At 44.1% G+C, this 21,507-nt stretch overlaps 1 protein-coding gene across 2 annotated transcripts in view; it reads left to right on the top strand.

Annotated features, from left to right (window-relative positions):
• TBC1D31 (TBC1 domain family member 31) overlaps nucleotides 1-21,507 on the top strand; it is a 696,792-nt gene that overhangs the window by 262,317 nt on the left and 412,968 nt on the right. For both annotated transcript variants that reach the window (XM_086966171.1, XM_086966170.1), the window contains exon 8: nucleotides 6,906-7,097. In XM_086966171.1, the coding sequence (XP_086822297.1) occupies nucleotides 6,906-7,097 (192 nt within the window). The remainder of the gene's footprint in view (nucleotides 1-6,905; nucleotides 7,098-21,507) is intronic.

The following is a 21,507-nucleotide window of genomic DNA, read 5'->3' on the forward strand; positions in this document are numbered from 1 at the left end:
TTTTCAGAATTGACTTAAAACATGACTTTACTGTTAGACCTGTAATCTTTTAGCATGGTTTCCCTTGTATGTTTTCTTCTGGCCTCCTGTTTTTGATTGTGTGCAGGATTTAGTTTTTGCTGGGTTTGGGCTCTGGTCACTTTACCACTGCTGACTAGTGCAAAAGTGCATGTGCTCTGCATCTTAAATGTAATGGCATTGGGTTTCTCCATGATTAGCATATTTGATTTACTACTAAGTCCCTCGAGCAGTGAAGTACATGTGCCCATTGCCTGTAAACCAAATGCCACTAGTGGGCCTGCAACACTGATTGTGCAACCCACATTAGTAGCCCTTCAAACATGTCTCAGACCTGCCAATGCAGAGCCTGTGTGCGGTTTGAAACTGCCATGTCGAACTGGCCCAAACCTTCCCTTTTACTATGTGTAAGGCACACCTATGGTAGGCCCTAGGTAACCCCAGGGACCAGGTGCTGTGTATTTAAAAGGTAGGACATGTGCTTTTAAGTTGTACGTGTCCTCGTAGTGAAAAAACAAGACACTTTGCTTTTCAACACAGAAAGGCCTCTTTATCCAGTATTGGAGTATCTTTCATAGATTCACATACTTAGAATCATCCCCGCCGACGAGGTGGGAGTCTCGCTGTACAATAAAACATATACATTATAGTGGTGGTGCCAAATCCAGTCCTGAACCCTTGGAGGTGCTGCAACCCAAAAGTCTACGCATTGACTCCAAGCATCACTACGGAACCATCACATCCCTGTGGAATCAACACATCGCCGCTGCCTGCACCAAAGCTGTGGTCCCCGTTCGCTGAGTGTGCAACGCAAGGACCGCAACTTACAACGCAAGCCCTGACTGTGCTGCAGTGCCTCTTAAGTACCGCAGCCGCTGGAGTCTTGAGCACCGCTTCACCGAAGTCAACAATGTCCTGGAGGTTCAACTTCGACTTACTGAGCTGTGACATAGACGCATCATTGACACTGCGTTGTTTTCAGGACCCAAGGTCTTGCAACTGAAACCAACTCATCACCTCCCTTGTACCCCACATCCTCCACAGGTGTTAGCAGTTCAATGATCATGCACTTCCTCCAGGAACCAACGTATCACTTTGCTACAGTGATGTCTCACCTCTTTGCGCAATGCAACGCCCCGAGCGCCAACGTCCCGCATAGCAGTAAGGAAGTAACAGATCTACGGTCATTACGACGCCTCACCTCCTCTGCGCCTTGCACATCTTTATAACACATCTAAGGTACTGTACTAGGGTCTGTGTGACTCCCTTAGCCGGCCTGTGGTCTATCGCAGACTGACTGAAGTTGTGGATTGGTTTCAGACAGGCGTGACCAAATAGCCCAAGTTTGAGCTATTGTTTTCCAAAAGCTATAACCGCATTTATTGTTGAAGGTTTCATCTCTTGACTTGTGTGTATTGGATGGTTATCGTTCTGGTCTTAGTTTTATTCGGATAAATATTGGCTATTTTTCTGAACTGGTGTGGAGTACTTTTGTGGTGTTTTCACTGTTACTGTGTGTGTAACAGTGGCTGCTCTATGCCAAGCTACCCGCCGGTGAGCACAGGTAAACTTAGTGTGCATTACACTTACCCTGACTAGAGTGTAGGTCCCTACTCAGACAGAGTGCAAACAACTGCCAACTAGAGGCCCAATTTCTAACATTGGTGATCATATGTGAGGATAGGACTTGTACTTAATGCAACAAAAGTAGGGGACCCCCTCTAAGAATACAGAACAAGGTCATGGAGAAGAGGGGAAGAAAATGAAACTTAAAGAAAAAACTCCCTCATGACCAACGTTATTTATACACAGGAATTAATCCCAGTACCTGGCACTGCCTTTATAACATCCTGCCATTGTGCAGTTTCTGTCTTTGGTCATCCCAGTTACTTTGTCATCCTGTAATTGTGATCCCCAGATATATTATGAATGTGAAGGTGTGTCTGGATATGTGTGAGTTGAGTCTGATTGGGTTGTTGTGATGGTTTTGGTTGTCTCTTCCCGGGTTTTCATGATTTGATTATATGTATTGTGCTTCTTATTCATGTTGATTTGTGATTTGATTATGTTCAAATATGATATCTGCTATAATATTTATGGATTTGTATAAGTTATGAAAAAGTATTTTATAAAATGATATGAAAATAAAAATTGTATATTTTTCAGGAATGTTGGCAATATTTTTTTGAGTGGGTTCACACATTAGCCTTGGCACTCAGTCTGTTACTGGGATTAATTCCTGTGTATAAATAACTTTGGTTATGAGGAAGTTTTTTCTTTAGGACTTGTACTTATGCATTACATACAGTTATTGTTGTACACAACTTCCATATCGCAGACCATCACGTACCAACCTACTGTTTTTCTTTTTCCTCTTTTGGTAACCTTTTGAGTTTTTGAAACTGTCTGTCTAGGGAGCCAGCACCTGCACATTTGGAGTATGAGCATTTGGGGTTGGAAACCTAAACGTTCCTCAGTTAAAAATAATGTTTTGCATAGATTTCAAGTGCTCTTTTAAAGGCCTCACTGAAAAGGAGGACCTGTAAAAAGCGCAGAGGGCTTGGTTAGCAGCCAGGGATGGAGCAGGGCACTCTGAGGATGAGAATGTTGTTTTGGAGGAAGTGGAACTGACCCTGTATCTGGAATGGCTGGAGGAGTCAGCGTTGCCTTTGGGGTAGGGGGTCCAGCCTGATTGGTGGAAGAGCTCCCTCCAGAGTTAACAGTAGTGTCTAATCTAAAAGCCTGTCTGTAGCAGAGTTAAGAGACAGGCGGGTAGAAAGGAAGCTCCAGTTGGGGTTGGCACAACTCAATGTGGATGTGGAAAAGTTCAGCCTATGGTTGCTGAGCCTGGGGAGCCCTTGTGCTGGTGGTATTCCTGCGCTTCAGACCCTTCCTACTGGTTCCGGGTCATAATTTGCCTCTGACAAGTCATTTGTGGCTAGACAAGATCTTTGACAGACTTGTCACCCACTTTTATTTGCTCCAAATGAGGAAGGCCTCATGTGTGTTTTGCAGGTCCTGTCAAGGTGAGTGAAAAGACAGGGGGAAGATGCAAGGCTCCCCTCCAACAGTTTCCTTTCGTGAGTACCCTTTTCGAGTGGGTGGGCACTGACATTGTGGGGCCTCTGGATTCCAAGACAGCCATGGGCAACAGGTTCATCCTGATCTTTGTGGACCATGCCACCTGGTACCCGGAAGCTATTCCTCTGTGGACGGTGATTGCTCCCACCGTGGCCAGGGAACTGATGGGGATTTTTACCCGTGTGAGTTTACCCAAGGATGTTGTATCTGATTGCATTACGAGTTTCATGTTTCCATACATGAAGGCATGTGGAGTTGCCTATAAGTCCTCCATGCCTTATCAGCCTCAGACCAATGGGTTGGTTGAAAGGTACAACCGAACCCTGAAAGGCATGATTATGGGTCTTTCAGAGCCCATGAAGTATAAATGGGACAACCTGTTGCCATGCCTTCTGTTTACTTACAGGGAGGTACCGCAGAAGGGGGGTGGCTTCAGCCATTTTGAAATTCTCTGTGGGCACCCTCTGAGAGGACGTCTCAGTTTGGGGAGGAAGGACTGGGAGCAAGCTCTCCAGAAGCCCCCCAGGATGAATTCAGTTATGTGCTGACCTTCAGATACCAGACAGCCCACATCAGAAAACTTGTCCAGGAGAATCTGGGAGCTAGACAGGAGGACATGAAACGTTGGTACGACCAGAATACCACTCTGGCTGAGTTTCTGCCTGGTCAAAAGGTGTGGACGATGGCGCCAGTAGAGCCCTGTGCCTAACAAGACCTCTGGTCTGGTCCATTTAAAAGGTGAATGAGCACAAGAGTCGCGTCACCTACCTGTTGGACATGCAGACTCCTAGGAACGCTTTGAGGGCCCTACATGTGAACCGCCTCAAGCCACATTTTGAGAGGTCTAAGTTGACCATGCTCTTGGTCACGGATGATGGGGTGGAAGAGGAATGTGAACCTCTTTCAACCTCGTGTCGTCTAAAGAGCAGGAATGGTCAGTGGAGGGTGTGATCCTCCCTTCAACACTGACCCTGGAACAGCAGAGAGACTCTTGCTAGGTGTTAGGACAGTTTGCTTCACTGTTTTCACTCACCACAGGAGTCACCCTTTGGTGCATGGTTAATGCCGATGAGGGGTAGGAATCCTAAACTCTTGAGGTGGTCAATCTCCCTATACGGAAAGGGACTTTATGGTGGACCACTGTCCTGGAACAGAACACGCCAACACTTGATGGTCTTTCCAGGTTTGTCTGCCTTAGTGATGAGAACTCACAAGAGGTTGGGTAGGTCACCCCACTTCCTCCTGGGGGGAATCGTGTTAGACCTGGTAACTTTTGGTGTGGTTTCACCTGTCTTTTTGCTTCTGGTCTCCTGTCCTTGATTGTGTTCTGGATTTCGTTTTTGCTGGTGTTTGTATCTGGGCACTTTACCACTGCTAACCAGTGCGAAAGTGCATGTACTCTGTGTCCAAAATGTAATAGCATTTGGTTTCTCCATGATTGGCATATTTGATTTGCTAGTAAATCCATCGTACAGTGCCCAACATGTCCCCAGGACCTGTAAATCAAATGCTACTAGTGAGCCTGCAGCACTGATTGTGCCACCCAGATGAGTAGCCCTCCAAACGTATCTCAGGCCTTCTACTGCAGAGCCTATGTGCACAGTTTTCAACTGCTATGCCGACCTGGCAAGTATCACTACTTGCCAGGGCCAAACTTCCCTTTTGATACATGTAAGGCACACATAATGTAGGCCCTAGGTATCGCCAGGGAACCATCTCCTGCTGTATTGTGCTCTGTATTGAGATCTGCTATGCTTAGGCTAAAAAGCAGCATCCAGGAATACATGCCCATTCCATCAGGGCCAAAGCTGCTGGTAGCACACTGTGTCCCTGTCTAGAATTTGCCAGATGGCTACCTTCATACATTCACAGAGCACTATGGATTGTCAGGCTTGCTGAGTGGATATATTTGGCGCTTGCTCCTGCAAGACTTTCTCGTCTGAGTCCATCCACAAACCCACCTCAAAATAGGTATTGCTTTAGTGTCTATTCAAAAGGTGAGGGATCTGTGGCTAGTAGTCTCTATCGAAAGATAACACTTTTTCTGGGAGAGACTATGCCTAGCCGCAGATTCTTCACCAACCCACCCATCCTCCCCATTATGTGTTTAGCCTCTGCCCTTTATTAAGATCCCCAGGCTAGAAAGCTTCACAGTGATCACACCAATTTGCTTTTGGGGCTCTACTTCTGGGAGTGCAGACAGCCTTGAAATCAACTGACGTCCGTGCGCGAAGTGGCGCCTATGAGGCTCCTTATGTTATTTCAGAGCGGTATCTGCAGGGAGCCGTAGAGGGCACAGAGGTACTGCTCAAAAGTTTCTGGATCCAGTCTGACGCCTGGGGAATTTTTAAAACTTGAGGAATCTGCATCAAGATAGTCTCTAACAGAACGAATGTTACTGAAGGTAAGTAACTTTAAATCAAGCCTGCGTTCCTTAGTGCAAACAATGGAGGATTGTTTATAGGGGTTACTATTTAGAGGCCAGTTCATGTTCTACCAATTTATTTTGCCAATATTTGGCGCCCTTGTAGGTCAGTTTGCAGGGGAAAGTAATCTTGACCACTCCAATCTATCGTGGTTGTCCATGATTAAGTATGGACGAGACATATGGACGTTCAGCATTTGAGCTCCTTGAAAATTTTTTTGAGAGAATGGGGCAGAGCTGTGATTATGAATTTTACCCCACCCACTGTTCTCATCACATGGACCTTACAGGCATACCAATAACATTACCTGACCTTTTCATCACTAATAATGAAGGTTTCCATCTGTAGGTAAGTAAAGCACATGAATGTTATGATCCTTAAAATAATGGACTTGTTCATTTTGGGAGTAGAGAAGGGGGCTTGTAAGAGCCTTGCGCTGGTCCCCACAATGCTTGTGAGGGAACTTTTTTTCAGTTCCTGACATACTCTTTGCCTGAAGTGCTCTTCTCGTGTACCCTTAGCCCCATTCGGATGTGATACGAAGCCTGACTTGGTTAGCCTTTGTTCATGTGGACTTCTCCTTCTGCAGTCAGACAGTCTTTAAGAGGCTCATGTGTCTTGCTCTGGGTTATCCGAAATAGCCTGGTTGGTTACTTACTCTGATTTCTATCAACTTTTGTTCAATGATTGGTACTCTCTATTAACTTTATTTACTCTTGTCACTGCCCTCTCACACCTTACCCCACTCCCTGGCCATTCACTAGCTGTGACCATTGTCTGGCTTGTTTACCTGCACTGCTCTCATTTACTATTGCCATGTCTGCCAACCCACTTAGTTTCACAATCTAACTGTCTCTGGCACCCTGCTGCCTCTTATTGCCTCAGTCTCTGTGACACCCTTCACTTATAGTGTATAATTCAATTCCTCCTTAATGTCTTTGTCTCTTTCCATCCAGCTGTTACCTGTTTGTTTTCCCCAAGGCACATTCGTTTTCTCCTGCTTTAACTCCCTGTCATAGTATACCTCCATCCAGTCATCCAGCCCTGTTCTTTCATGTCCTACTCTGCCACTCACTCAGGTCACTGTCTTGCTAGTCATAGGTGTCTCACTACCTTCTCTGCTGCCTCCCCATTCATTGATGACTCTTACTTATGCCAGCATAGTCATGTTTGAACCATTATTTACAGCACTATTGAACCTAGAGTGTTATGTCCTGGACACCTGCTAAACTACACTTTTTTACTCTAATTGTAATCAAGAGAAGTCAATGTGGGACTTACAACTGTGTAGTGATACTAGAATGCCAATTGTAAATGTTTATCGTTTTGTATTATTGTGGCCACACAACCGTGAATTCTCAGATTATTTTCTTTCTTTAGCCACCTCCACCATTGGTTAAAGTAGTTGACAATCTACCCAAGGGCAAAGTGTCTGTGGACAGTTCAGCTACATCGAAACTTCTGGTGAAGGTATCGTCCACGCTGACAGAAAGGCCTTGGAAATCAAAAGGAGGTAAAGTTCCGACCAGAATTCTAAAGTCAGCTGTCAATTCTACACTTGAAGATAAAGAGGTAAGTGGATTGTCTTAATATTTTTTAGTTGGCAAAAAAAAATTCCAGTTTGCTTCTTTAAAAATATATATATATTTTTACCTGGTGTCTTTTTTTATAGTTAATTACTAACATCGGTAAAGTTGAGAGGAATAAGAGAGATGTGATATCTACTTAAAACAAAAAGTAGCGAATTGTTTTTGTTTATTTATGCTGCTAACATAAATATGTAATTATTTGCATACCAGTGATGACTTCTATTCTGGAATCAATTCATGGCAAAGTATACGTCATTGCCTATTGTAATGCATAGTTCAATCTTTTAGTTAATTCGCATTCAGGTTAGGTCAATTGAGGTAAAACAAAATTTAGGATAAATATGAAGATGTTTTGCTTCATGAAATTAAAGGAAAGGTTGAAATGTAGGGATTTTAGAGTGTTTTATGGGACAACCCACTCATGGTAGAGAGTCGAAAACTGATCAAGGCAAAGTGGAGGATTACCCTTTAAAGTATTTTCTTGATCTCCTTGGCAAGGAGCCTCAAGAAGAGCCTTCAAATGTAAAGTTCTAAAGCGCCTGGTGTTGACCACGGTTGGAGAAATCGTTCTAATGTGAAAGCAAATGAATGATATAGCCTTTGGCTGTCACATCTCTGTGAATTATCCCATCCAAGGGGCTGGATCATATTCCGTAATAGTTTGTTACAAGGCTCAATGAGGTGATACACCTATAGGAGGGCAGGTAATATCTAACTTGTGGAGCTCCATCTGCAGAGTTATAAGAGGTTCAGATGTCTAAAATTGAGAATCAGTAAGTATTTTTTGTATGAACTGTGCCTCCCTATCTCTGTAATATACTATGTGAACAGAGGCAAAGATTCAATTTGCCTCTGGCACCACATACTACAGAGGCTTTCCAAAATGTTCTCAGACACATTGACTTTAAGAGAGTATGTGAAGTGAAGGACGCTTGCTGGCTTGTCTGATGTGGCTGTATGTTAATGGATCTGAAGTACTTTTGAGACCCAGGGATGGATTACAGATCTAGTGTAAGTACTGATATAGTTGAACTCTCTTGATTAACCATGAGCCATCATAAGATCAAAATTCTCCAGTCCTGATATTCTGTGCTAAAGGCAGCAACTGTCTTTGTAGCAGAGTTCGAAAAAGAAAATAGATGTTCCATTGAAGTAGAGTGAATTGGGAGTTGCACAATGGAAGAGACATACATACACACACACACACTATACATGAAATGAACTCGCATTTACTGGTAAAATGTATTCTATTTCTGAAGGTGTACTCTGAAATAGTGGATGATGTAAGGACACCTCTTTTGCTAATACTGGGGAAACTTGATGAGGTGATAATGGGTGTCATAACATAAAGGGCCAGATGTAGGTGGCCGTTTCAGGCCATTTACCGACCGGTAACAGCCGATTTTGGCTGTTACCGATCGGTAAATCGGTGACAGGTATGTAGGGGGCATTTTTTGTTACCGATTCGATAAAATTACCGATTCGGTAATTTTACTGAATCGGTAAAATAAAAATTCGGTAAATTTACCGAATCTGAGGCACCCAGATGTAGGTGGGACTCTTCTGAGTCCCAGAGGCCATACCGAATCGGTATTTTACCATCAAATCCAATTTGATGGTAAAATACCGATTCCGGTGTGCATGCACATGTGTGCATGCACACCTATGCCATGTGACAGGCAGACCTGCCCTTAGGGCATGTATGCCTGCCACATGGCACCCGAGCCTGTTTTGGGGGTGCCAGAGGGTGTCAAAGTGATACCCCCTGCACCCTTGTGAAAATCGGTATTTACCGGTTCGGTAAATACCGAATCGGTAATGCCCATTCATTCCTATGGGCTTCAAAGCCCATAGGAATGAATGGGCATTACCGATTCGGTTATTTACCGAACCGGCAAATACCGAATTATTCCGATTCGTTATTCCAGCACATCTGGAATACCTACATATCCACCCCTCCGATTTACCGATTCTTAATTACTGAATCGGTAAAATTCGGTAATTTTCGGTAATTAAGAATCGGTAAATCTATTTTACCTACATCTGGCCCAAAGTTATTGTGATCATAGAATTTTGTGAAAAAATTGTTTTATAAACGATATCAAAGGTCCTTTATTGTTACCTGAACAAACCGCAGATTTTATCCTGTGATAGCCAAAGATAATTTGATGTGTGCCTGAATTAGAGAATCTTTCATGTATTTACATTTTTTGATGCTGTGAAGTTGATCGTAATTTCAGTACAGATATGGAGGGTTTAAATTGTATATCTTTATTAGGATGTATACATTTAAGATTACAATAGTCGAGTGGCGATCATCTCAAGGGGCTACCAGTAAGTTTTCAGTTGATCATTTTGCTGTGTTCCACTCTCCCACTAATACCTGCAGGCATAATAAATAAAATAAATATGTAAATGGAAACCACGTTTAATTTCTATGTTTGTTGTGATCCAACCAAAATTAGCATGAGTACCTGGGGAATAAGGTGCTTCATAAGATAGCCATGGATCGCGTTGTTCTTGATGTTTCTGTATTCATTGATAGTAGTAAATACTAAATAGTCCCAACCATATGTAGGGTCCCAGTAAAGTTTACAATACCTCCAAACTATTTTTTGTAAGAGCATTTATGAGGATGCAGCCTATCTATTGGTTGTACTGGCCAAATTTACATTTATTAATTTTATTTATTCTTTAAGTCTTTTTTTAATTGGAATTTTGTAAACCGAACAAATGAAAAACTTTTGAAAGCTTTCAATTGCATAATGTTTCAAAAATGCACACTATAACCGCCAACACCCATCTCCCCCCCAAAAAACAATGCCAATTGCAAACAACGCTCCCTCTTCTCTTTCTCATCTACCCACCTGGTCAGCAAGAACTGAGTCACTGAATTGAAGCAAGGCAAAAACTCAGTTATGTAGCTTTCACGTTTTTGTTTGTTGTTGCTATAGTCTGCCTAAAGCTGGCAAGTGGTAAAGATCAGAGCCCCTCATTCTTTGAGGCGCTGGGTAGGATGTGTGCTTAACTCATCAAAAACATTAAGCGGTAAGCAGTATTTTCAGCCTTCCTTCTGGACACCCAACAACCGAATTCTCAGGTCCTCAGGGACTGAGTTTCCCACGACTTCATGAAATACCCCCAGTAGATCTTTCGTTTAAAAAATCATATTTTGCCAAAAGAACATACCATATGTATAAATGCCATCTGCCCCCCACTTCTCCAAAATGTGCCCCCATATTTTAGTTATTTACTTTTGAGCCTAAAGGGGGTGAGATACAATTGAGTCATCAACTATAGTGACTTTCCCTGTGCTGCATGCGTTTGTAGCAATGCGGAATCTATTTCCATAGGCCTTCCAACTCCTCCTGCCCAGTTGTGACACCCCAGATATTTTTTCACACTGGAGTTGATACGTCTTTGACCCTAAGGTTTATTGATATGATACAGGGTTGAGATTAAGCCCTTTGCTCCCACACATGACTTATTTATATTTTATTGTTTTGTTACCTATGAAATTGCCTATCTTTGAACTCCAATAAAAAATTATGACACAAAAAAAAACATGTTTCACAGATCTCTGGTGTCAGCCTAATCTTATAGAGACTTCTAGCCACAGAATCCTTACCTTGCAATCATCCCCTGGCATCAGACTGGATCTAGATCTTTTTTGTGAGCGGTATAGGGCATCATTTCTCTCTGCATGACATTGTCGGCGTCATCCGCTCTGGAAGTGACGTGGTAGGTGCCTATATAGGAGCCACCCCAGTGCAATTGACATCAGTTCTTTTCTTTCTGTGCCAGTCTGCGCAGATCTGGAGAGAGCTATCTCTAGTCACTTTTTGACAGTCTTTTTTTAACTTTTTGTCAAAGTATTTTGAAACCCGTATTCTGGTGTGGCAGGGATGTCAACGATAAGACTGGATGGTGATGTTGGATGTGCAGGATGCAGACTTCCACATCCCTATCCTGCCTGCCCACAGACGTTACATGTGGTTTATTGTAGGTCACAAGCACTTTCAGTTCAGCATGCTCCCCTTTGGCCTCACCAGCACGCTTGGGTGTTCACCATGGTAAAGGCAGTAGTTGCAGCTCATCTGCGGAGGTCAGGGGTGCCAGGCTTACCCTATCTCAAGGAGTGGTTGTTGAAGACAGGTTCATCCCTGACAGTTGTTTCCCAGCTTCAGACTATGGTGGACTGCCTGCACTCACTGGGGTACATTGTCAATGTGCAGGAGTCACACCTTACTGCTTTTTAGATGCTCCCTTTCATCAGAGCAGTTCTGGACACTGTTAGTTTCGGGCATATCCTCTCAAACGACGAGTCCAAGATATTTAGGCTATGATACTGATGTTGGAGCCTCCTAGCTTTTGGTGAAAATGACTCTAAGGCTGCTGGGTGTCATGGCCTCCTGTAGCTTGCTTGTGAGACATGCCTGCTGGCATATTGTATTGTATTTTAATTGCATATATATAGCGCTTACTACCCCTGACGAGGCGTCGAATCGCTTATTCGGTAAGTAGCACGCTACTCCGGGACCCATAGAGGATTAGTGTTGAATTAGTATAGTGAAACATGCAAGTACATTTTAAGTGGTGGATAGGTTAGTCAGTTATTTGGATTTGGAATGATAGCAGAAGGATAGAGGAGGAAAAAAGGTTTGTATTTATATAGCGCTTGTTACCACTGATGGGGTGTTGAAGCATGCTATTCAGGTAGTCCATAAAGAATTAGTGGTGAATTAATATGGTGAAATCAGAAAGTAATTTCATTGTTTGATATTAGTCAGTTATTTGGAGTGAGAAGGATAGCGAAGGGATAAAAGGGGAAGAAAGGTTTACATTCATATAGCACTTGTTATCCCTGATGGATGTTGAAGCGCTTTTCTGGCGAGTAGCATGCCACTCCGAAACCCATCAGCATTAGTGTTGAATTAGTATGGTGAAACATGAAAGTAATTTTAGTGGTGGATATGTTAGTCAGTTATTTGGATTGAGAAGGGTTGGGGAGGGGTAGAAAAGATAAGCGCTCTTGCCAGCTTCACAACCGGTCAAGGAGCATGAATTTTGCTTAAAAAAAGCAAACTTTAAAAAATAAAGAATGCATCAGGCTGGGAAGTAACCCAGAAGACCGTGGCACCAAAGAAGAGAAAGGTGGCAAGGCATCTGCTTCTACTGTTGCTGCGCCTTCCTTCACTAACAACTCCCACAGAGGGAGAATGAGAGAAGCGTTTACTTATTCGCTGTTGTGCACAGAGCCACCACTGGTGTTGACAATACGGAGCCAGCGTCATTCCCAACAGTCAAGTACACACTGTTGCGTTCACTGTCTCAACCTCCCTGCAACGGAAAATGTCAAGGTCTCATTTCACGGTGCAAGTATCAGCATCAAGATTTTTCACATTTCTACTTTATGTGGACGATAGATATGCTGCATTCCGTCGTGCAGATTCCTTCTTTCACTCTCACAATTGTATATATCAGATGTGTTTCGGAATCCCTGCAGACTCTGTCAAATTATTTGCATATGTTACTATCAAAAGGAGGGTTAACTATTGCGGCTTGTTAAGGTGAGCAAGCAGTTTTTCAATATGACTTACTTGCTTGTCTTAGGCTGCTCAGCCTTGGCTTGCCACTAATTTCCTTTCAGGGAACAGGCCACTGAGGTTAAAAAACCAAGTTACGGTCCTGACTTGAGTTTTTCCAATGGGGACAATGTATTCAATCAGCCATAATCCACTTTGGAGTCCCAGAGGGCACCTAAATATAGTGGTACATATAGCAATTAAGTCGCTTTAGAAATTTTCTGGAGAATGTGCCAATTTACAGGACCTTGGACACATCCAAAAGATTTTGGGGACACCGCTCAATTATCTCCTGAGATGTACCGACTAGAGAGAAAGTCCAAGCAATCCCGTAATCAGGATAACCTCTACCCGTCAACAGAACTGGAACACATTTTTAAGGCCTAAAAGGAAGGGGGACTTGGTCCCAAAAGAACTAGGAATTGGGGCTGGTGTAAATACAGGAATGAAAGCTACAGGGCTGATTGTAGATGACAAAGGCTCAGCAATTCAAAGAATAACACTGGAGACTCACGAGCCAGATGATGCAAGATTTCCATCTATGTACCTTTTCATGGGCAGCCGTGACCCGATACGAAATCCCCCATTAACATTTTCCAGTCATCTGGGTCAAGTGTTCATCCTAAAGTAGGCCTTTTGGCCTTCTCAGGATAGAGAATCTATGAATGATCGCTCAGTGCTACGATTGCACAAGTGACATGAGATTCCTGCAGACCAGTTAGGAAGCAGAACCTAAAAATCTGAGTTGGGAGCTAGCACAGAGATGAGCCTTATCAGCCCAAAGCAAACGCGATCAGCTTGTGTGCTTGAAACACGCACACAGGGTGCAATGGATCTCACCAGTCTACTTGTAACACAAATAAACCAAGGGACATCTTTCTCAGTGAAGAAGTGTGGCTCAATCGTTAGAGCGGCAGACCCTGATGCAGAGGTCTAGCCCGGGACCAGGGTTCAATTCCCCGCCTCGCCGGGTCTTGGGCTCAAAATTCCACGGACCTGATAATTCTCGCCTCGGTGCCTATTCCAATCATGGAGTCCCACTCTGCAACTCTGGGCAATAACTTGCTTAATCTCCACAACGGCCCCCACAACGCTAAGGATGCCTGGCCTCCACCTTGGGGGTGCCCAGGAGTGGACGCCTCACAGGGAAAGCCAGGATGGGTTCCACAGCGGTATTCATACAAGCGCCTTGAGACCCTTGCGGGTGAGTAGTGCGCTATACAAGTATCAATTTACATGCTGCAGACAAGATTAAATCTAAGGCACCCGTTGCCAGTCTACGCCATGTGGATTGACTAGAACTGTGCTTCAGAGTCCGTAATGAAGACTGTATTGAGGGGACAGTAGCCGCTCTCACTGATAAAGGGGTAAGCTTTGGGTGCTCCACAGGCATGAAAGTCCAACTCTGAAGCCGACAAAATTGCACCTGGATCAGATCTGCAGTGGTGGTTAACGAAACACGATTGGGTCTGGGGCTAACCCCTCTCCCCCTCAACCAGATCTGACAGTAGTTACAGATGCGTCATTCCTAGGATGGGGCAGTCATCTGGGAGAGATGGAAATCTGGGCTCCACATCAACCTGCTGCAGTTCTGAGCAATCCTACTAACATTGAAAGCCTTTCTACCTCCATCATAGGAAGGTTAGCGCAGGTGTTCACAGACAACACCACCATTTGGTCCTGCAACAAAAAGAGCGGGGTGGGGTTGTGAACCCTTTGGCAAGAGGCCCTGCATCTCAGGACATGGCTGGAACATCAGTGCATTTCCCTTGTGGTTTAACACATGGAGGAAACTCTGAACGCCTGGGCGGACAAACTCTGCTGAAGATTTCCAGCGGATCATGAATGGCGTCTCTATCCAGAGGTGGTGCAAAGTCATTTTCAGCCATAGGGAGAACCTTGGTTGGATCTGTTTGCCACCTCTGAGAACGTGCAATGTCACCAGTTCTGCACCCTGGAGTTTCCAAGGCGGCTCTCGCTTGGAGATGCTTTTCATCTCGAGTGGACCTCAGGCCTCTTGTATACCTTTCCACCCATACCACTCATGCCCAGACTTCTTCAGAAGAACAGGAATGACCGGGTTAAAGTTATCCTTGTGGCTCTGGACTGGGCTCAGAGAGTCTGGTATCTCGAGTTGCTGAGCATGGGCATCAGTCCTTCTATCAGGCTTCTCATTCGGAAGGATCTCTGTCACAGCAGCAGGGGAGGGTTCTACACCTGAACCTGTCAACACTCCGCCTTCATTCGTGGAGATTGAGCAGCGACAGTTGGCAGCTTTCGAGCTTCCGCCCAAAGTCTGTAATATCATCTTGCCAGCCAGACAGACCTCCACCAACACGGTACACGCCTGTCGTTAGAGGAATTTTGTGGCATGGTGTTCAGAAAAACAGGTTGACACACTTTCTGCCCCCCTTTTTCAGGTCCTTTTGTTCATTCTCTCTTTTGCCCGGTAGGGCTCTGCTCTTAAAATTGCTATCTTTCTGCCATCTCAGCATTTCGGCGGTTGCCTGATCAGCCATCCCTTTTAAAGTACCCTATTGTACACAGGTTTCGGAAAGATCTCCAACACATGTTTCCACCTTCACCTTTCATCATGCCTCAGTGGGACCTAAATGTAGTCCTCACTTTCATGATGTGCGCTCCTTTTGAGCCGCTACATAACTGTCCTCTCAGGCTTCTAGCTATCAAGACGGTCTTTCTAGTGGCAATAACATCTGCCCGAGGGTGAATGAGTTCCAGGCTATGTCATCTAAGCCTCCATACCTCAATCTTCCCAAACAATCTTGTCCTTCACACTAGAGTTTCCTTCCTACCGAAGGTGGTCACTCTCTTTTTATGTAGGCCAGTCTTCACCCTGCCTACCTATAAAGCTCTGCCTCCTACCTCTAAAGCAGGCCCGGACTGGCCATAGAGGGCACCGGGCGTTTCCCCGGTAGGCCGCTAGGGTAGGGCCGGTTTTGGGCCCCTGGGGGGGCCGTTTTTGTTACCGGGGGTCGGCAATGTCGGCCCTCGGTAACAAAATCGGCCGAAACCGGCCGTCGCAAACTGCTCACCTGCACTCCCCCTGACCCCAGGGGGGGCCAGCTGAGCAGTTTGCCAGGGCCGGTTTCTGTTCTCAGTCCGGCCCTGCTCTAAAGAACAGGAGCAATTCCACCGACTGGACCCAAAAAGAGAGCTGTCTTTCTACTTTGACCACACAAAAGAGTTCCTGGTAGAGGAACCACATTTCGTGGAGTATGTTGGAGCCCAGAAAGGGAAGGCGATACAGAAACGGATCATCTCCAGTTGGATCATGCTTTTTATCAAAATCAGCTATGCATTGGCCAAGAAGCAAGCCCTGATGGTTTGCTTGCGCATTCCAATAGATCTAAAGCTTTGACCACTGCGTTGGTTGAGAAGTTCCATTCCTGGTCAGGCAGTAACATGGGCACCTCTACACACGTTTACCAAGCACTACTGCCTGGATAGTTAGGTCCATAGGGATGGGCACTTTGCCCATTCAGTTCTGCAGGACTTTTTAGTAGGAAATTGTTTGGCAGACCCCCCTCTGGGGAATACTGCTCACGAGAAATGTCAGCATCCAGTTGGCTGCCTGGGGGTCACTCAAAGTTTAGGAATCTTCGGCTAGATCGAGTCTTTACCAGATAAGGCGTTAGCATAGGTAAGTAACTTTAATGGCTGGATCCAAAACCCAGTGTCAAGAGCTGGGTATAACCATGTCTGTCAGTCTCTTTAGGTATGTATTCCTTGTTGTACTTTGTTAAACTTTTGTTAAAAAAAAGCCACTGACCATTCTGCAATCCCATTTGTGCCACCTCCACTTGGTTGCAGGCCAGGTGAAATTTGAGCATCGAAGGGTCGAGGCTTGAGAGGCATTTAGTGCAACATAATTTCCTCCCTAGATGCTAAGTCATCCCAAGTATCAAGAATTGTACAGGCCACACACCTAATGTATAAGTTGTGGGGTCTATCTGCTTTAGGTAAGCATAACGGGTTCCAAACCAATCTTCTATGATCTGGTCCCTGTAGACTTACTGTTTGTTTATCAGATTCCGAACTAGTTCATTCCCTGAATAGTCTCAAGCAAGAGGTGTAGACCCTATTGAGTGTGGGCCCTCTCTACTCTGGTCTTCTTCTCTCCCCCGACATATTTAATAAGTAAGGATTGGAACACTTAGAGTTCAGTATGGGTGTTGGCCTTCGGCACCACCTGAAACTTTTACAGGATTCGGGGTGAAACATTCTTCTGACAGATACTTCTAGCTGCACATTCCTCACCTTCTTATTATTCCAAGGAACCATTCTTCATCTGTAAACTTTTCAATAGTTCTCTCATACCTGTAGGGGTGTCTGGCTCCACTTCGGCGCATCTGTGTGACCTCACTTTAGCCATTAAGCACCCCTGACGGCATGCTGACGCCTGTTTCCCTTCATGTTGTATGTGCCTTCAAGACTAACCTCACCAAGACAGGTGTAGTGTTTTGTAATATGATGGGACCACATTAAGAAGACGTGGAATAACCAGCCATGGTTATCCCACAGGAAGGGGGATGGGTTAGTGAGAAACATAGAGTATCCACCAGAAAGATAATTCCCAAAGGTTAGGAACTATTTGTTCTGATGAATACTACTACCTGCAGACTACTAACCTTGTGAATAGATTTCCCAAGCAGTCCTCAATCAGGAGGTGGGTGCATGGCCGGGTATACCAAAAAATACTAAAGGACTGACCATTTGAAGTGAACTTCCCTTCTCATTTGCAAAAGTGTGGAGAGGAACCCAGGTCACTGCTTTACAGATGTCTGCTACTGGCACTTCTTTCACCATTGCAGAAGTAGAAGAATTGGCTGTGGTGGAATGAGCTCAAATACATTCTGGTGGGCTTTTGTGCGCCAGAGCATAACATAAATTGATGCATAGGACTACTCAACTTGATAATATCCTCTTTTTCTCTGCCTTGCCTTTCATCTACCCTATGTAGTCAAAGAAGAGCTAGAAATCTAGTCTGAACTCACAAGTTCTGTCCCTTGAAAAGCTTAATGTTCTTTTAGACTCAAGTAGAATAATTCGCTCTTCTTCCTTTGTTGGGTGGGGAGGAAGGAAGATGGTTGACAGGATGATGGATTGGCCTATGTGGACGGGAGTAACCACCTTTGGCAAGATGGAAATCATGGCTCTTAACACCAACTTGTCAGGAAAGAAGGAGGTTTGACACTTAAAGCAACTCGCTAGCACATCCAGATGACATTATAGTGATCCAAAAGACTGTCTTCGACATGCAGGTAGATCGAGTATCCATCGGAAAAAGAGCACTACAAAAGATAAGTAACTTTTTTACCTTGACTGCATTTATTTTGTCAGCCAAGACACATATAGTCTTCACTCTAACTGACTTCTGCACCCTGTCAAAGCTCAACAATATGTTAATGAGCTCCCAGTTTGCGTGATATATTTTAAACTGGATGCTGCTTCAAAGTCTTCAAGTTCAGTCTGTACAAATTCTAAGGGCATCTCCGGCTCAGAAAGAAGATCATTTTCAGATCAGCTCATTTTGTATGAAGCATCTCCAAAGAGAACACCTACAGTTTTATGGTGTAACGGCCCCCTCACCACTAAAGATTCTGTTGCTAGAGCATCCCTGGTGTGTACTTCCACATAAGCAAAACAGAAAAATCACCCGTGAGCAATATTCTGGCTTTGAGATCCCTATACATATTTAGCGGAACCCAATCAATGTTGCATCACCCAAATCCGATTTTGGAAATCACTTAACAGAGAAAGGACAAATTAACCCTGTCCAACACCTTTTCTGCATGTAAGCTAATAGAAAAATTACGAACATGCATTTTGATGAGCATTTTCTGTGTTTGTCAACTAGGATAAAGCCTGATTGGTCCCCATTTACTTTAGTCTATTAGCCAGATTATTTGCAAAGATTTTGGCATCAGTGAAATCCTTGCTATGGGGTGGTAAGAAGCGCATTCTGAAGAGTCCTTGTCAGACTTAGGGATTTTGGTTATGTTTGCTTCTGCCATTGATTGAGCTATTTTTAAACAAACAAGGGGGACCCGAAATTATGGCTAAGGACCACGGGTAGCAATTAGTATTTCAGAGAACAAAGGTCCTGAGTAGATGTACAAACCAAAAATGAAATATAGGCCACGTTAGGTCACTATATAAATCCTATGTCCAGCCGGACATGGAGTTTTATTTATACAATGTAGAGAATAGTCAAAAATACTTTAAAACGCAAAAATAGTGGGGCACAAGCCTGTACCCTTAAAGAGGGGGAAGTGTGGGGGAATGGGGTTAACAATACAGATAGTACGAACAAAAAAACATTGATTACAGGCAAAGACTTTGATCTGTGGTTACTTGCATCCAGAGATGAGTATCAGCAAGTATGTACAAAAACAAAAGTGTCAGAGGGTCTAGTTAATCCTATGTGTGGGTCATTAAACTAATAGAACCGTGTCAGATCATCCAACCAAAACTAAAAGAGGGGGCAAATTGGTGGATACCAGTGTCACCTACAGGTTATCCATCAGTCACCGCACTGAACCGCCCTTCATCATTTGGCATTCCTGTTGTCCACAATCATTGGTGCGTCACTGGCTCAGACTCAGGGAGGTCAGATGGTATAACCTCCAGAGAGCCAAGTGGCGACCAAATGGTGGTAGAGTGTCACAAACTACCCATCAATTCGTTTGGTGGGTGACTGATTTGCAGTGCAGTGAAAAATGAATGTGTGAAAAGGGGTTGAGTGAATATATAAAATTGGGTGAGTGAGCCTATTTAATAAAGCTTTATTAAATAGTATGCTCGCTCCGCCAACATTAAAAAAGCAGCATAGGTAGTTTTAGCAAATATCTACCCTGGTATTAAATTGGTCGACATGTTTCAGCAAATCTTTAGGGACTAACGAGTCCATTGCTTTCATCAGGACCGAAAATTATATAGATGCTACTGCAAAAAGGTGAAGTGACTCAGACGGAGGTAACGAAGTACCGACGGAGAGTGCGGTGCTTCACCCGTTCCCTGAGCTGTTGCCAGGCGAGGTGGAGCCTTCTACTCCTACTATCATGTGACGACAATACTTTCTACAAACTTAAGGATACACCACATAAATCAGGTGATCTTTTCTCATGTTGTAAGAAATTTCAGTATTAAAGTCACATTTTAATACCATTTCACTTCACTTCACCTTTTTGCAGTAGCATCTATATAATTTTCGGTCCTGATGAAAGCAATGGACTCGTTAGTCCCTAAAGATTTGCTGAAACATGTCGACCAATTTAATACCAGGGTAGATATTTGCTAAAACTACCTATGCTGCTTTTTTAATGTTGGCGGAGCGAGCATACTATTTAATAAAGCTTTCTTATTTTGGCTCACTCACCCAATTTTATATATTCACTCACCCCTTTTCACACATTCATTTTTCACTGCACTGCAAATCAGTCACCCACCAAACGAATTGATGGGTAGTTTGTGACACTCTACCACCATTTGGTCGCCACTTGGCTCTCTGGAGGTTATACCATCTGACCTCCCTGAGTCTGAGCCAGTGACGCACCAATGATTGTGGACAACAGGAATGCCAAATGATGAAGGGCGGTTCCGTGCGGTGACTGATGGATAACCTGTAGGTGACACTGGTATCCACCAATTTGCCCCCTCTTTTAGTTTTGGTTGGATGATCTGACACGGTTCTATTAGTTTAATGACCCACACATAGGATTAACTAGACCCTCTGACACTTTTGTTTTTGTACGTGTAGCTAGGGATTGTGTCTTGGTCTTTAAAATCCCTTAGGCCCTCCTCCTACCTTTCTGTGTTTATTATCAGCAAGTATGACCAAAAATAGAAAACCACAATAGTTAAACACAATGAACATTTGTGGCACTATTTAGAAATGTGGACGTTTCGATCCCATGCTCATAAATTAAACGGGATCATCATCAGGACTATAATATTTACATTTGCCTGGTTCATTACAATTGGTGCCAGTCGGCACAGGAAACAAGGTTTAGGGTGGAGAATTACGAGATCGTGGAGCCGATAATTCTGGCTTTAGTTGACCATGATTATGGTAAGGCAGTTGCCAGGGTTGCGGCGTGGTTCGGCGGTGAGGCATCCGCCCTGCTCCTCAAATGGCTCGTCGGGCCAATTGTTGCTTAGGTGCCTCCGATGGCTCGTGGGCCACTATGGAAATTGCCGTACCAAGTGAATCTGTAGGCAGGCTGGAATTGCACGATCGCAGATTCCCAGACCCGCAACGGTGTGCTGTGTAGTCCCATGCATGGTAGCAGGTACTCAAAATTGATTGAGCAACACATTCTTACGCAGTAAAAGTTTTTAAAAGAAATGGGTCAACAAGCTTCCTAGAGGTCTTGTAAATCTTACGGAGTAGCAGTCTGTGCCTGGCGCCTTGTTGGGGCACGTTACTTTAGACACCTCGAGGCCTTTCTTCCTTCATTATTGGATTGTCCGGTTCATCATACCTGTTGAATGTTGACTCTGATATTTGGGTTGCATGTAGGCTTGATCTCAGGTCGTCTTGGAATAAAGGGATTCATAGCAGTTCTAGAAGGACAATGTTGTCTTTGTCTTGGAGCAGACTATTTTCCCTTCACCATTCCTTACTTCTAATTAATCTTATTTATTTGGGATTTGAGTTTGCTTGCTAATAGTTTCCCAACATTACTTCCACTTTTGTAAAGCTTTTCTGCAACCCAAGAAGAGAGCCCTCAGCCTTTTCTGTTTGTAGCTTATGGAGACTGCCCTTAATCCTATTTTTGCATGATG

Source organism: Lissotriton vulgaris, chromosome 4_1 (genome assembly GCF_964263255.1).
Source record: "Lissotriton vulgaris chromosome 4_1, aLisVul1.2, whole genome shotgun sequence".
NCBI classification, from domain to species: Eukaryota; Metazoa; Chordata; class Amphibia; order Caudata; family Salamandridae; genus Lissotriton; species Lissotriton vulgaris.